The sequence below is a fragment of the Chamaea fasciata genome, unplaced genomic scaffold (assembly GCF_029207755.1).
Source record: "Chamaea fasciata isolate MVZ Bird 193981 ecotype frontalis unplaced genomic scaffold, bChaFas1.0.hap1 SCAF_15, whole genome shotgun sequence".
In the NCBI taxonomy this organism is placed as follows: Eukaryota; Metazoa; Chordata; class Aves; order Passeriformes; family Sylviidae; genus Chamaea; species Chamaea fasciata.
In genome coordinates this window covers 2,381,140-2,397,848 of record NW_027094100.1, presented here as the reverse complement: position 1 = coordinate 2,397,848, position 16,709 = coordinate 2,381,140, and the positions used below count along the sequence as shown (strand labels likewise).

Below are 16,709 nucleotides of genomic sequence, written 5' to 3'. Positions count from 1 at the left end.
GGGACTAATGCGTGTGGCCTGAGCTAACAAAGCAACACCCTGTGGGCTTAGAGATGTGGTGACATTGCAGTGTTCTCGTGAGAAATCAGAAGATAACGCTGTCATGGTTTTCTGACTTGTTCCCTTCAGTCTCTCCACCAGCATGCTTTCCCTCTCCTCGAGCAGCAGCCCTGGTTCTCTTGCATCTAGCAGAGGATCTCTGGCCACCTCCAGCCAGGATTCGTCCACCTCAGCCAGTTTCACTGATCTCTACTACGAGCACCTGGAGCAGTTGGAGCAGTTGGACTCGGAGTATCAAAACAAGCTTGACTTGCTCTTGGAAGGAGCCACTGGGTTTAGGCCATCAGGCTGTATCACCACTATCCACGAGAATGAAGTAGCAAAAACTCAAAAAGCAGACACCACGAGTCGCATGCAGGCTCTGAGGTCCTTGTCTGGTACTCCCAAATCCATGACATCACTGTCCCCAAGGTCGTCTCTCTCTTCCCCATCCCCACCTTGCTCTCCACTGGTGATAGACCCACTCCTAACTGGTGATGCCTTTTCAAGCCATATGGATTTTGATGATGCAGAGATAAGTGCAAATCTGTCAGAACTCACCCTAAACACTGGGAATGGCAACTGTAGACTGGAGGAGCCTCGAGCAGGAGATAAACATCTAGGTCAAGGTATGGTAAGAAAAGATTTGCATACACTGCATGCATTTATATTTAATGTCATTCATAAAGCATTGAGAAGCAAGTGTTTCAGAAGCTGTCATCTTGTTAGCTTTGTGTTGAAAAATGTTTTCAACTCTGTGTTCTGTCTTGTTTGGGAGGGAGGGTTGGTATTTTGATTTGTGCAGAAAAATACTGATCTGATGAGTCTTGCAGGTGACTGATTTAGGTATGTTTTTATTGCAGACAGATACGTGTGGACACAAATCACAGGGATTTCATTTGCAAATGTAAATGGTCATGGTGGGATTCCTGGTTTGATTTGGCACTAAACTATTCAGAATGTCGTCTGTTGTTTTGGGTCACACAGTGCCATAATGATGTGAAGTTTTTGACCAAGCTTTTGAGGAGGGCTGGAAAAGCCATTTAGCTTAATAGTTAACAAATTATAGTAATAATAATAATAATCCTTCCCCACCACCTCGGTATGCATAAGATCCTGCTCTGGTTCCCAGTAAATCAGTGACAATGAATTTATTAATTTCAGCTCTGCAGACATGTCTAGGCTGTGCTCAAATTCTGCTGTTTTGGTCTCTTAGCAACAAAAACGTGTTTAGATTGTAAGCATGATAAAATAAGACATTTAGAGATAGTAGATGTTCTCAAATATGCATATGGCTTGTTGGTGGGTGGGAAGGGTTCATCCTTTCTTGGAGTGGTTGGGCTGAAGCGGATGGAAAGCAGTTGGCACAGCCAGGGCACAGTGCTGGGGCCTGTCTGAAGCCCTTGTGACCGCAGTTGGGTTAAATCCAATGAGTGAAAGGACTGGATTTGTAGCTGCAGTGAGGAAGAGCTTTAAAGGCAATGTAAACTTGCAAGCTCTAGTCCTATGAACCAGCAGTTCAGTTTGCTTCTGTTTCTCGTGGGATTATTGAACAGCCTGCGTGAATAAAGGGAACTAGTACCATGTTATCAGCGCCTTCTGCAATAAGAAGGCTGACACTATTTAAAACACAATAAAAAACACAAGTGCAAATCTTCCCTTTTGAGCTACCATTTTCCTACAAGCAAGAGGTATTATGCATTTGAGTAGGAAACGCTAATTATTCTTATTAGAACCGGGCACTGATTAGTTTTAACCTTTTTAGCTCTTCAAGATTTGCCAAGGCTGTTAAAGTGAAAGCTCAGGTGTTAAGCAGATTAAGCGATTACTGCTGTTAGCCAGTCAGCAGACAAAATAATCACCATAAGTAGTTTATTTCAGGGCAATAACGAGATGAGATTCTACTCCTCAGGCATTTTGGGGGTGGGGGTTCAGTGTTAACACCCAAAATGCAGGGGCTGACTCTGGGGTGGTCAGTCCTGGGCAAAGCACGCTCACATGTCCTGGGAGCAGAGCTGAACACTACATCCGAGGGCTTTGCTGCTGCCTTCTGGTAGAGCTGAACCTCCTCTAGCTTTGAAACTGAAATAAGGTTGCCTTTCTCACCTGAGCAACACCTGAGCAATTTAAGGGAAACTAATAGCAAAGCCTGGAATCTGGCAGAGTCCAGCATTCCCTGATTAAATGGTCTGGATGTGAGGACAGTGCATGACGTCCTTCGAAGCCCATGGAAGGGCAAATGGCAGCAGGAGAAGAGAAAACTTCAAATTCTTGATGGGAGTGAATAAAAAAGGTGAAACAACACAGGTAGTGTTATCCACCTGCTTGCAAAAATGGAGGAGAGTTGAGTCAGTTCTGAACTCTCCCATAAACTTCCTTATTACTGTGATATCTCTTCAGGGACTTAAGGCTAAAAACTGAAAGTCCAAATTTTGTGTTAATTAGCTGCATGAAAGGGTTGAGCTTTCCAAGTCTTTTGCAAAACCAGTAAGGAAAGGGGTGGCTGGAATTGTTGTCAGGGAGCCATTCATCTTTATTCAGCTTTACACTGTAGCAGCACTCTGCTGTACAGAACTCACTTCACTGTTGTGCCCTTTCTGTATTCACCCCCCTTGGCCCTGAGGTGCTCAGGGGAGGTGGTCAAGAATGAGGCTTTCTGGGTTGGAATGACTCCATGGCATTGGGAACTGAGGGAGGAAGAGAGGTTTGGTGTGTGCAGGCCAACCTGCAGTGCCTTTCCCACTGAGCCAGTCCCGTGCAAAGGGATTCCCAGAGCAGCATTTGGTGTGTGAAACTCAAAGAATCACATTTAGGAAGCCAGCCAGTGGGGAGGAAGTTCTATTCCTAATAAAACCATGGACTAGGAGGTATGAAGGAGCATTGAGGAACCTGCCCACGTACCTCTAGCACAGTCTGTGATCCACAGCACTGCGGGGGCCTGGCCCTGGCACCTGGCAGGAGGGAGGATGGATTAAACCGGGAATGGGAATGCCAGTGTTAAATGGATCCATTTGTTTTAGTTAATGACTGATACATTGTGTTACAGGTGCTAACTTCTAATCATGTGGATTGGCCTGTGGGGAAAAGGTCTGGACGTTCTATTTCTGTCCAGTGCTTCCATGGGAGTACCAAGATGAGAAATGCCATTTGGTGGTAGTGTCAAAAAAATCTGTGGAGAATCGGGCCTAAAATGGCCCAGGTGTCTCAAAGGATTGGGGTTACCTGGAGCACCCTCTGCTGTTTACATAAGGCTTACAAGTCCTTATGGTATTCCATAACCCTTGCACACTTTTCCACCAGTTTATTCAAAGCTGGATTTAATTCTTTAAGTGGCTTTGTGAGACTGTGAAGAAAGCAACACTTAAAAAAATCTGAGAAAGCAAACTCAAACCCTAGAAAACCAACCAAAACTCAAACTTGTTTTTTAATACAGAAAATATGTATTGCAAACTATATATTGGTTTGGGGGCATGTGCTTGTCTAAGTCTATGGGAAAGAAGGACCTCTTCCAAAGAACAAAAGCCTCTTGGAGAGGAGTGTACTGCTGTGGGGTTCCAGCTGCTCCCAGGGTGACACATGGCACCTCCTCACTCTTGGAGCAGGAATCCCACATCCCTGAGGACGAGAGCCAAGAGCTGGGTACGGCCCAGCACTCGTTTGCCACGTTGGCAGATGGAGTTCTCCACACTCCTGGCTGCAGCTCCTCTCCACTGAAATGTTCAAGTGGAAAGATGCAGAATATGCAGGTTTCCAGGGAGAATCTTTTCCCTGTGTTGAAGCACAAGAAATTTATGTGAGATAACACCTCTGTGCAAAACTTGCTCCACCTTCTTTGGTTTCTCTTCCCTATCTCCTCTTCCCTGCATTCCTGCATATGACTGCTCTTTTAAATCCTGTAACTCTCTTTCTCTCCATATGCAGCTAGTTAACCCGATCATTTGGGACCTGCCTTTTGTCCTGTGTACACAAATATTTTGGATTTAGGTGGTGGTTTTTTTTTGCTTTTTCCCTCTTGAAGCTGAATTTGGTATAAGCTCTCCAGGTGGGATATGCAGCTCCACATGGCCCATACCTGGCCAGAGCCTGGTCAGCAGCGCTTGCCCAGCCACTGTGCTCTGGGAGCAGAGCGATTGCTGCCTGCCTAAGGGGGCCTTGCAGCAGGAGCTGGTTTATTGGTTCATATCTATAAGTTCACTAGAGTTTAGAAGTCCTGCCGCTTCTGAATGTTGCTCATCGTGTCATGGGTACCTCCCTGCCTGTCCAGGGCTTTGGAACCCATCTTTTTCTCCTGGCATCTCCTGCAAGGACCTGTGCCCAGGGAGGTGCCAGGGCAGGCAGCTGTAACACACTGTGTGTAACTCGTGTGTAACCTCAGCCCTCACACTGCTGCAGGGCCCAGGGAATAAATAGGCACTCACTGTGCAATGAAACCCTCTCTCAACTCCACCACACACTCTGTTCCTCCGGTTTTTCTGGGACTTTTTGTTCTCCAGGGCAGTTTGGCACATTCCTTCACTTCGAGGCCACCTTTGAGCTCAGCCTGCCCTACCTGTGTCCTCTCTGTCTTCAGAAATGTGCTGTTGCTTAACAATACCTGGCTGGGGGAAAAAAAGATGCAATTGAAGGGGAGGATAAGAAGAAAAGCTGCTGCCTATCCAGACAGTTTGTTGTCACTGACACCTGCTCTTGGTTTTGCTCTGTGCCTGTCTGATAGGTCTGAACACGGCTGGAGGGACGGCACTGAAGGTGGCAGGTGTGTCAGCTGCAGTGTCTGATGAATCTGTTGCTGGAGACAGCGGCGTGTACGAGGCCTCTGTACAAAGGTACACATCAGATCTCTCTCCAGGACCAGGCCAATGACTCGGCCCTGCACAAAAGTCAGCTGGAATACTGCTGGTTATGACCTTCTTTTCTCATATAGTGGCTAAAGTTCTCAGTCTCAGGTTTCTTAATACTTCTGAAAAAAACTATGAGTGGGTTGAATTTGATTATCAAAATGACCTATGCTTCCCATAACAGAAGCAGCCGAAAGGAAGCTCACAGAGAGCTGTTCCAACAGCTGGCATGTTTGTGAAGGTGCTGCTAAGCTGTGGTGCTGCCTTAGTGGGGGGAAGCCATCTGGCAGGTGGAAAGCTCCCCTCCTCTCAGCCAGTGACAGCCCTCAGTCAGCATGAGAGGACTTTGGGATGTTTAAGGAAGAGAGCAGAAGCACCTTGAACTGCCTGGTGGATGTGCACATGCAGTGATGCAGTTCCCAGGTGCTTGGAGCGAGAGCAGGACGTGATGCTCACAAGACTTCTCCCACTAAGGACACAGCTGGGAGTCACTGCTCTTGCTGGCTTTCTGGATAGTCTGTGGGGGCTTTGTCAAAAAGTTCACTGGAAGGTGCTGATCTTACCTGTACCTGGTTTGGCTGCATCTAACCCGGGTTTTCCTACTGTTTTTATTAGCACTGAGGTGAATTACAGGGTTGTTAGTTGTGAAACATAACCGTAGAGGTGAAATATGATTGATCTCAGATCCCCCCCATTCATTAGTTATCTTCATTGTTTCTCTAGGTAAATGAGTAATTTTTATGTTTACAGCACAATTCAGTTTGACAAGGGAGTGCAATGCTTCTGTAAATTAGAGCTCCTGGGCTCAAGCAGTCAGTTGGGAGTCCCAGGGCCCCTGTGTCCCTTCAGTGGGGTAGGCAGCTCTGTGGGGAGGCGAGTGGGACAATCACGGAAGGCGTGCCATGCACACTCACAAGTGATGTTAATGTTGTTTGGGTTATCAGCTTGCCAGTCCCTGTGGTGCCTACAGTGTCATTTTGGTGCCTCTCCAAGTGGTGAGGGTGGGATGAGCCACCCTCTGCAGCTGAAATGTAACGAAATGCAAGAGAGTGCTAAGCAGTAATACAGAAAACACTTAGAAGAGAAGAATGCTAATCCTGTTTTCATGTGCTACAACATAGCCTCTCGAGTCAATTAGACAATGAATGTAGTTTTGGGGACTTTCAGTGCATAGAAACTTGGGAGGAGGAATACATTTGGAGGGAAATGATGCAGAATAGCTGTTTCCAGCAAGGCCAGTCAGTGTATGCTGTCACTTTTAATGTGCTTAAGAAAGTTTGATTTCTTAAAGAAACAAAGGAATTACTTAAATCTAATAAAAGTTGAGAATTTTTGCTGTCATGATGCAGGACAGGATTGCAGTTGTTAAGTCGTATTTCTCTTGCTGGGCAGTCAGCCGTTTTTACTAAAAACCAGTCAAGGGAACCCTTTAAAAATCCCCCACTGCCTTATTTTTGCAGTCTTTTGTGTGGCTTTTTTTTTTTTTTTCTTTTGGCAGAGAAGAGGGAAGACATATGACTTTCTGCTGATAAGCACTGTAATACATACCTCTAAGGCTGATTGCACTTACTTCTTAAATGGGCTTTCTTTTACCTGCTAATTTTACAAAATCCATATACCAAACCACTGAACGGAAGTGAAAAGATCTTGTATCACCTAAATGCAAACACTTCAATAAGAGGCAAATCAAATCCTTAATTGTCTTGATTCCTTTCAGACCGTGTGTGTCAGAAGTGATGGTGTTTGACAGTGACGATACAGAAGCAGTTGGAACAGCCAAAGTGCAAATTGCAATGAGGTATGTGCAACATATTTTACTGGATTTGCCTTCCCGTGGAAAGAATGTTAAATGGGATTTAAAAGACAGTGCTTTCTGTGCTGTTTTCTTCTCCTGTCCTATAAGTATTAACTATCTAACGCCCTTTTTTAGTGTAATTAAGAATTACTCTTGACTCCAGGAGGTTCTTGGCCCAGTTGCCCTCTTTCATGTCAGTGGAAATCAGCTGGTGACACTGTGGTATGAGGGTGCAAACCAGCAACAGGAGCACTGGCAGCGCTGGGCTGGAGAAAGCCTTTGGCTAGATTGTAGAATCCTTAAGGGTGCAGCTTGGGTGGGGAAAACTGCTGAGAATAAGTGGCACTCACAATCCCTGACCTCATGTGGATCCCACAGTAGTGAGTAAGATGTAGGAGGCAGGCATAAAGGCATCCTCCTTAAATGACTTTTCGGAAGTTACGTAGGATTTGAGAAAAAGAAGTAGTACAAAACTCATTTGTCAAGGCCATCCAAAGCCAAAGGTTACTCATGACATCCTCACTGTTGTACTTCAAGTATTTTTACTTGTAACTTTTCTATATTGCAGCCTCTCAAAAAATTGTAGCTACATTGCAGCAATTTAACCAGACCCCAGGGAAAACAGTGTGCATTAGGTCAAATCTACAATCCATTGTAACTGAATCCTGAAGGTCTGGATGTTCTGGACTGCTCTGTATTCTGGATGTTCTGGTAGCAAAACTTGCTGTAATAGGAAACTGGTTTTGTTTTAAACTATGGGCAAGTCACGGTCCCATTATAGTGTTGTCTTGCTTGTAAGTTTTTTGTATTGTTTGTGTGGAATACTCAGCCATAGAGTCCAAGACAGACTTCTCTAATAACAACGCTTTTCTGTGTCTTTCTGATTCAGATATGATGACAAAAATAAACAATTTGCAATATTGATCATCCAGCTGAGTAATGTTCCAGCATTGCTGTTACAACAAGATCAAAAAGTGTAAGTGGGTGAAATAAACAGACTTGATATATTTGTGTTGGATCCCAATGAGAATGAAAGTGTGATTGGCTTATGATTTTTCACACTGTTAAAAATTTACCCTTCCTGAAATGTTTCTATACTTTGCATGGTGACACTTAGGAACTAATAAACCTGTAAACTGAAATAAGGTGCAGTTTTTTCCTCAAAAGTCTGTATTTGCCAGGGAAGGACTTGCCTGGAATTAGCACTGGCTGGTCAGGTTCTTAATTGTAGCAGTGCCTTGAGCACTTGCATCGAGTTAAGAGGAGGAGCTTGTCCTGCTGCAGAACTCCTTGGACACCTGCACAGGGGTGGGAAAATGTGCAGCTACTGCTAGACTCATTCCAAGCACAAGGTCTTTAAATTCAGCTGTGTGCTGAATAAGCTGACAAAAATTGGATTAATTTTTGCTGTTCCTACCTCCATAAGGTCGGTATGTGAGCAGTGTGACAGGTTGCACAGATGTAAACCACGTAAAACAGGATCCCATGATGTCTGATCACGAGGTTCAGAAGGATGAAGTCTGTGGCACCTCGTGCCACTTCACATCTCTGATGCTGTGACGAGATGTTCCTTTTTTCTCGGTTGACTGCAGCTCCAAAGAATAGGAAAGGACAGCAGTGCCCACAGTGCTTAGGTTGACTTTCCCTGAGGGGTTTGTGGGGGGAGCTGCACACTGCAGGGCAGTGCTGAGTGCAGTGCTGTTCCCACAGGAACATCCGTGTGGCCGTGCTGCCCTGCTCGGAGAGCACCAGCTGCCTGTTCCGCACCCGGCCCGTGGAGGCTGCAGACAATCTCGTGTACAATGAAGCGTTCTGGGTTTCCATCTCCTACCCGGCTTTACGCCAGAAGACTTTAAGAGTCGATGTTTGCACTGTAGATAAGTCTCACCTTGAAGAATGTTTGGTGAGTATCCAGCTCTATTTTAATAACTTGGTGTTTGTTTCCTCTTTTTAATTAAGGCACGATGTTACACTCTTGAGGTATGGCAATTTCTGTGACAGCTTTCCTGATTAGCATCAGCTGTGTGGCCTCTCCCCCACAGCGTTCTTTGCAATGGCAATTCTCATCAGGAAAAACAATTATGTGATAAATGTTCTGTTACATAACTACCTTGTCAGACCACTAGATATTGCTCCTTCACGATTTGATGCCGAACTCTAACTAGTTTTCTTCCTTTTGGAAACATTTATGGTATTGCAACTGAGAACCAATGACTTTGGTTTTGGATACATCAGGCTGTGTACTAAACGTAATGTATTTAAAAATGACAAGGCAGATGAAGAGAAATGGGATATAGAAAGCTCAAACATCTGGGGTTTGGGCAGTGATTTTTGTCAGCCTTGAAAATTTCTTGAAAAGGAGTAATCCTCTCCTGTTCCCTTCTCTTTGGTCCCTTCTCTTTCCCTTTGAAGCTCTGGCTGTAATTTCTCCCTGGTGCAGTAGCACTGTTAGTACATCTGGATTCTTGTACAGTGGAGCTGTAGTGAAACACTTGCTACTTAGATGGGAAGCTCTTGACAATGCTAAAAATAATTAAACATAAAGCATTACTAGTGGTGTTGAAATGGGATAAACAGGCAATTTTTCTTTTTGTTGAATTTGCCAAAATCAAGCAGTCCTAGATTTTTACTCCGATTTCTTCTGACTGGTGTGGTAGTTGTTCATTTTAGTATTACACTAAAACTGTGTTCTTGCTCTCAATAGGGTGGAGCACAAATTAGCCTTGCTGAAATATGTAGATCCGGAGAGAAGTCAACACGTTGGTATAACCTCCTTAGTTATAAATATCAGCAGAAGCAAAACAGGAAAAGTAAACAAGGAAACAGCCACTCTGAAGTATCCTGCACTGAAAAAACAGTAAGAACAACTGCTTAAATTGAACAAATCTCTTCTAAACAGGACTAGCAAGAGGGTTTGTGTGGCTGTTACTATGGAGAAGTGAAGGCTGGTGTGTTTATATTTACCACTTGAATGTGTCGTTAGGTGCAGCAAAATAATTAAGTTGTTGATTCCAGATATGCCCTTGTCCTGGGCTAAACACTGAAATCTGCTGCTCAGGAAGCTGAGGGATGTGGTACGTGGTGTGGTGGAAGTGATGTGTGAGCTCCACCAGGCAGTTTAGAGTGCTGCCATGAACTTGCTGGGCAAGTCAGGACACAGTTTGCACATGCAGGCACAGAAGGTGCTCAGGAGCTGCACACACTGGGGGAGCTGGGCCAGCTGTGCTCTCAGGGCTGCTCTGATCTCTGTGTGTGCAGTGGGGCTGGGGGCTGCTCTCCACAGAGGCTGGGCATGCTGCAGTCTCTGAGAGTCGTTTCTTCACAAGAAGCCTCGTTCTCCCCTTTAGGACTCTGTCTCAGCACTCTTAGAGCAGACAGCTGTTGAACTGGAAGCTGTGGAGAAGAAACTGGAGGAAAGCAGAAGCACTTTAACTAGTGGAGAGAGCTGGTAGGTGGCATCCCACCATCTTGTTGCTGTGGAGTGATTCAGAGCATTTGGGTGCAGAGAAAAAAGACGATACTGAGCTGGGGGAGGCTTCTTTTTTCTCTGTTTTGGTGAGAAATCCTGTTTCTTCTGTTCTGGACATTGTGCTTAGAAAATGAGAACAAAGCTGATAAATGTTGAAAATTGTCAGTAGCACTATGCTAATTTTGTTATTTATACAGTCTTCTATGGATGCCCTGAAAATTCTACTCTGTGGTGCACAAGGCTTTGCTTGAATTTTAATGTGGCTGTTCTTTATATGGTTCAGATTTCCTTAAAGAGATCCAACATTTGAAATAGAAAGCAAGCCTGACCAATGGGATTGATGGAGAAGTCTGCTGTGAGTTTAAGGGAGTTGAAAAGGATGTTAAAACAATGCTTCAATTTTGTCCAGTAACACTTTTTATCAAAGATTAATGGCATCCTGAGAGCTCCCCTCAAGATGCACTTGCCTTAAACTCAGACCACATGGCTGAACCCTCATGTTGCTTCTTTTGAAACCAAATCAGGATGAAGCTTTTGGCTGTAATGTGGTCTTCTGGTGCAGCTTCTCTCCTTTCTAAGCCTGTGTTTGTGTAATCTCAGTGGCTGCAGGGCCTGTCAGGTACACCTGGCTGCCTTGGGGACACGTTTCTGTCCAGCAGCTTACAGGAGACACCTCCTGCTCCAGCACCGGGGTATTGTCCACAAGAGGCCAGTTCAATAACAAAACTGTTCCTTTCAGGCAAGACGAAGAGGTTCCTGACCTGGAAGAACAGGATGAGATCAGTGAAAATGAAGCAGAGGAGGAGGAAGAATTCTGTGCTGGAAAATCGCTGTGGGAAACAGAAGAAAGTCTGAATTCCCAGCTGCACACAGAGATAGCAGTGAAGGTACAGTCAGAGGCCTTTTGAACAGAAAGATGATTTAAGCTTCCTATTTCTCAGCTGACTGCGTTGTTGCTGAGCTGAGCAAGGCTACAGCAGTTATTTGAAAATTCATCATTGATGATTAAATGTTTTATCTACCTGAAATCTTTGTAAATAACTCCGTGTGACCATTTTGTCCCACAGTTAGTACAGCACCATTTCATGCCTTCTTTTTGCTGCTCATGAAAACTGTTTTCATTAATGAGACAGTGGTTTTGACCTTGTTTAATTCTGAAAGGAGCTGTAGTCAAACAGGGGTGTCCTGTACACAGCTCTCTCTGTACATTGATTTGGATCTTTGCTGCAGATGCACAAGTAAGGTAATGGTCTTTACAATCATACCTGCTCTCGGTGGGATTGCCAGGTCACAGTGATGTGTTGGATCCACAGGCAAAGCCCATTGGAATCCATTGTGTTGTACAGCAATCAGTGGATGCAGAGCCCTTAGGGAGCAATGCAGGTAATGCAGCAGAGCTCCAGGAGTGAAGTGTCAGGACACACTGCATGAGAAGGGCTAAAGAATGTCTGGGTTTGAATGCTGCAAGCATAGATGGGGCACAGGTGGCTGTCCCACAGCCCTGGGGCGTGTCCTGGGCACATGGAAAGCTGGCATTTACACTGCGCTGTGTGTCTTCCAGGTGGATAAAGAGACCAACACAGAGAGCCTTGCACAGTCCTCAACTGTAGTTCGTCCAAAAGACAAAAGAGCAGCAAACCCACCCCAAACTCAGTTTGTCAGGGGTAGCACCATCATCCGCTCAAAAACGTTTTCCCCAGGACCACAGAGTCAGTACGTGTGTCGGGTAAGGAACATGAAACCCTCACCTTCTAAGGGCTTGTTTTCACTCAGTCTCAATTTCTCACACAAACCCCACAGTGTTTTCTTCTTCTACCCCTCTGACTTCAGAAGTTGCTCTGTCCTCACCTCCTGGACAGTATCTTGCCTTGGAACTAACAGCATTAAGCACAGATTTATCAGATATATATGTGCATATATATTTGTGGCACATGCAGCTTGTTGAGATGCCCAAACTGACCTGGAAGGGCTGCTGTAAGAGTGATGAATAAGCTGCATATTGAACTGCTGCTTGAAGTGTTCTGTGCTAACTCAGTTAGCTCTGTCCACCTAACTTCAGATGACGTGAACGTAAAACCTTGATAGAAATGGAAAGTACCTGATAATATCAGCAAAAAAAACCTGTGGAAACCTGAAAGTCACCAGTGTGCTTTGTGTGAAGGTAACTGAACAGGCCATGTGTTGGGTCAGATGCCACTTCTCCTGCTTTGAAATGTTTGTTCACAATTGCTTCCTGAATTGAGGGTCAGAATGAACTATAAATATCTTGTCTTTTAAGTGGAATTGGCAAACAAGCAAGCACTGTCTTTTACCACACATGACCTGTCCCAAGTGGACAAGCCCTTAATACAGCTGAGCCAGATCTGCTGTGTAGGTTCTCTCTGCTTTAGAATCAGGTGCTTCCAGAGGAGCAAACCTTACTCATTCTGCAGCAGCGGCCTGTGCTTGAGTGGTACAGGTGCTCTATCCCGGCACACACAGATCCCAGTGCCTGTGCCCCTCCTCACCCAGCTTTGAGAAGGGACATGAGAAGGGAATTAAAATGAAACCCTGCTTGAGCTGAGCTCTTTGTAAGGGTCTGCAGACAACCACAAAACAAGGCAGGCTATGTGTAACATGGCAACTCTTCAGCTGATAAACCCAGGGGGAGAGCTTTCAGGTAAACTTCTTCCACCACTAGCTTAAAATACAGGTTACAGAAAAATACAGATTAGAGAAAACAGGAATCTCTAATAAAACAGCCCCATGTTTTACATATACTAGGAAAGAGTATTATTATTATTATTATTATTATTATTATTATTATTATTACTTACAGCTTATTTTTCTGGGCCATTTTGCTCAGCCTAGTTACTTGCCCAGGAGAAGAGCAGTGGGGCAGAGTCTCATATCATAGCCTAATTTACTGTCTCTCTTTGCTCACAGCCTATTCCCAAAAAGGGACAGAGTTCAAGGCTTGTGGCAGGATCTGGCTGTGCCAGTGCATGTTGTCTACTCAGACTGGGGTGACAGCTGTCAGCCTTTCACAGAATTTCATAGTTCTGCTGACAACAGCCTCTGGTCTCGCTGACACTGTGTGTATGCACTGCTTGTATTTCTTTCATGAAAAGTTTGTGTTTTCCATCTTCCTCTCCAGCTGAATCGCAGTGATAGTGACAGTTCCACACTATCCAAGAAGCCCCCCTTCGTTCGGAATGCAATGGAGAGAAGAAGTGTCAGAGTCAAACGGGTAAGAACATCACCACTTCTTTTTTCCTCTAGCACAGACACATGCATAAGCCAGAAAACTGTTTTAAATTAAAAATTTGCAAACATAAACAGTTGCCACATGCTTTCTTTCCTTCACAACCTTTTCTTTGTGTGCGAGAAGTCTCTCAAAGATTCTTTCAAATACCAGATTATGACAGGAACTCGTATGAGTTGGAACTCATTTCAAACAATTAATTTAGGGAAATGGTTCCTGGTATTTTCCATCTTGTCAGAGAAGCAGCACAAACAGTTTTGCTCTGTTTATTGTTGTGAGATTCTTAAGTATTTATAATAAATTTGAGGAGCTGGAAGAGAAGATGACGAGAACAATGTCTCAGGTGACTGTTGTAGTGATGCCATGGCACACAATAACCTTGTACCCATTGTGATGATAATCACTAAAATTCCCCCAGGATACTGACACTGAACTCCTAAGGAGCTGGTTTTCTTGGGACAGCTTGTGTTTGAAACTAGCAGAAGGCAATATGTTACTGGAAAAAGCAATCACAGGTTTTTCTGCAGCACTCTGGATTCATCTGAAGATGAGACATTAAACTTAGGGGGAAGGTGTGCAAGCAAGACTCGTTCTATTTGGAGAAGCTGCCAAGGAAGAAGCACTGAAATCAAAACACTTATCTATAAGACTTCCTTGAGTTTGTGGTATCTGCCTCAAGACAGACTGGAAAGCAGGCTCAGTAGAGATGGTTTGTGTGAAGAGAAGCATTATAAAGATGGGTCTCATGATGTGTTTGGCACTTTGTGGGTGGAGTGGTCGGGACAGTTCTCCTCACGGTGTTCACACAGCCCTTCTCTTCCAGCCTTCGGTCAAGTCCTTCGGTACAGAGCGCCTGATCCGCACCTCACTGGACCTGGAGCTGGACCTGCAGGCTTCAAAAACCTGGCATGACCAGCTGGTTCAGGAGATCTCAGTGCTGAGGGAACTGAAGGAACAGCTGGAACAAGCTCAAAGTCAGGGTGAAAAAGAGTTGCCCCAGTGGGTGAAGGATGATGAGAGGTTTCGGCTGCTGCTGAGGCTTGTGGAGAAACGAGTGAGTCACACCTGCCTTGGGGTTCTGTTCCGCTTGCTGGAGAAATGGAGAAATTTTGGAAACAGGGGACTTTGGACAGTCAGTAAATGATGCCTGAGCACTGTTAGTAACTCCTGTCTGCCACATATGGCTCTATCAAGCTGTCAGGCCTGAGCCCCTGCATTCACCAGCACACAGAGATTTGCTGCCCTAGCAGAGGTGTGAATATGAGAAGTCACAAATGCCATCTGTTCTGCCAAGTGTGTCGCCCCAGTCTGCAGGAGGTGTGGTGTGTGGTGGTTGGCACTTACCTTACTCTACATCACACCCTCCCCCATGCACAGGGCTCCTTCTCAGCTTCTGGGATTTCTCAGCACCTCTGCTGGCACCAGGCAGAGACCAGGCTATGCTTGGGAGGGAGTTGTGCTCTTTAGGGTGCTGTGTTCTTGTGCGTGCTGATCTTCTGCCTTAAAAGATCTATCAAGAAGATACAAAGAGAGTAATGACAGAAGCCATTATTCTTACCACAGGCTGGAAGGACACCTTACAAAAAGCTCTCTCCCTTAGAATGGGTAGTTGACAAGCTTCAGTTTAGCTTCTGTGGCTTGTGACTTTCAGAGTCAACAGTTTCCAAACCCTTCAGACCTGCAGCTGAAATACTGCTGTGTTTGGAGATGAGTCAGGATAAGATAATTCCTCCTGGAAACACAAACAACTCTTCTCCGTTATTCATTTAGGTGCAAAATCCAGAACACAAGTGTGAGCTCAAGGCTGATAAAATGATGAGAGCTGCTGCCAAGGACGTCCACAGGCTGCGAGGGCAGAGTCGAAAGGAGCCTCTGGAAGTGCAGTCATTCAGGTAATTATAGGTAAAGGGCAGGAAAAATGGATTACTACCGTGATTTTTGTGTGGATGACTGAGATGCTGAGGAGCAAGACTGATCTCTGCAGAAGTAGTTAACTGTTCTGCTTAAATAAGAATTTCTTCTGTATTTTCATATCAAAGTACAAGGTCTGACTCAGGGAAATCAGTTGCAGCACTGCACATGATCAAAGCAACCAGGATTCTCCAAGTCATTCCCCACCTGGCCACAAATTCTTTAACACAGAAGCAGCCCTTTGCTTCCCTAAGTAACAGACCCAGAAAGGAAAAAGCCCTGAGCCTTTCTGAAATGCTTTTTGGAAAGGTCAGTGTTGTGGGTTTAACTCAAGTCTGATAAGTAAATAAAAGGTGTAGGTTGTGAGGGGATGTACATCTGCTCCTTGTGGGGACAGCTGGTGGGATAAATTCTCATGTGGATGATGGACATTTCTGGCAGGATTTCTGTTGCATTAACAGCCGATCATCTTTTTTTCAGAGAGAAAATGGCATTTTTCACACGGCCAAGAATAAACATCCCAACACTCTCTGCGGATGATGTGTGATCACCGTAAAGTATTTGCTTTCTGGACAATTCTACAAATGCAGATTGGGCTTTGAAGTTATTTATGTGGTATTATGAAGGTACCGAGGCATTTGTATATTAGAGCTTTTGTCAGTATGTGGATGTTTTGAAGATTTTTAGGTTAAAGTTATATCATCACAGAAACCAGCATTAAAGTGACAAGATTGTATAGTTTGTATATTTAGGAATGTATTTTTGGGAAATAGAATTTTAAATAAGAACAAATGCAGCGTAAGGTGCTGTTATTCTTAAATAATGCTGTTTAGACTTTTTGTACAGCTCTACCTTTTAGAGGTTTTACTGCAATAAAATAAATTTGAAGGAACCTCACCCCTACCTTCTATGATGTTCTGCATCGGACTCTCCTTCGAGTGACGTATCTTGTACCCTGTGGGGAATGCTGGGAGCCAGCTGGGACTCCCAAGTGCTGTGAACGAATTCTCTGTGAGCTGTGAAGCATTTGTGTTTCCTGCCAGGTCATAAAAGTAGGTGTGAAGTTCAGAATACTTGCACTTTTAACATTTGTACTGCAGCTCATGTCTGTAATGGGTCTGTTAAGGTAACGTGGGGAGCCCATTGAAACCACTGCTGTGGGAGGAGGGCTGCAGGTTTAAAGTCCATTTTAGGTTTTTCCAATAAAGTGACCTTTCTGGACGAACCTGCCTTCTTGCTTTTTGTCTTGAGTGGATCTTCTCATCTCCTGGCACCTAAGCAGGGGTTCTTTTGTGTCGCCAGCTGGAAGCACGTAGCTTTTCACGTGTCTCGTCACATGAGATGCTGTATTTGACACATTTCATGTAATCGTGGAATATCCTGAGGTGGACAGGACACACGAGGATCCAGTCCAGC

The 16,709-nt window shown here is 44.7% G+C and overlaps 1 protein-coding gene across 2 annotated transcripts in view; it reads left to right on the top strand.

Moving 5' to 3' along the window:
- WWC1 (WW and C2 domain containing 1) overlaps nucleotides 1-16,518 on the top strand; it is a 66,277-nt gene extending 49,759 nt beyond the window's left edge. For both annotated transcript variants that reach the window (XM_066196842.1, XM_066196843.1), the window contains exons 11-23: nucleotides 130-668; nucleotides 4,754-4,862; nucleotides 6,592-6,672; nucleotides 7,559-7,645; nucleotides 8,380-8,572; nucleotides 9,374-9,526; nucleotides 10,017-10,117; nucleotides 10,878-11,025; nucleotides 11,700-11,864; nucleotides 13,275-13,367; nucleotides 14,206-14,436; nucleotides 15,153-15,274; nucleotides 15,774-16,518. In XM_066196842.1, the coding sequence (XP_066052939.1) occupies nucleotides 130-668; nucleotides 4,754-4,862; nucleotides 6,592-6,672; nucleotides 7,559-7,645; nucleotides 8,380-8,572; nucleotides 9,374-9,526; nucleotides 10,017-10,117; nucleotides 10,878-11,025; nucleotides 11,700-11,864; nucleotides 13,275-13,367; nucleotides 14,206-14,436; nucleotides 15,153-15,274; nucleotides 15,774-15,840 (2,089 nt within the window). In that variant the 3' untranslated portion in view covers nucleotides 15,841-16,518. The remainder of the gene's footprint in view (nucleotides 1-129; nucleotides 669-4,753; nucleotides 4,863-6,591; nucleotides 6,673-7,558; nucleotides 7,646-8,379; nucleotides 8,573-9,373; nucleotides 9,527-10,016; nucleotides 10,118-10,877; nucleotides 11,026-11,699; nucleotides 11,865-13,274; nucleotides 13,368-14,205; nucleotides 14,437-15,152; nucleotides 15,275-15,773) is intronic.
- The last annotated feature ends 191 nt before the right edge of the window (nucleotides 16,519-16,709 follow it).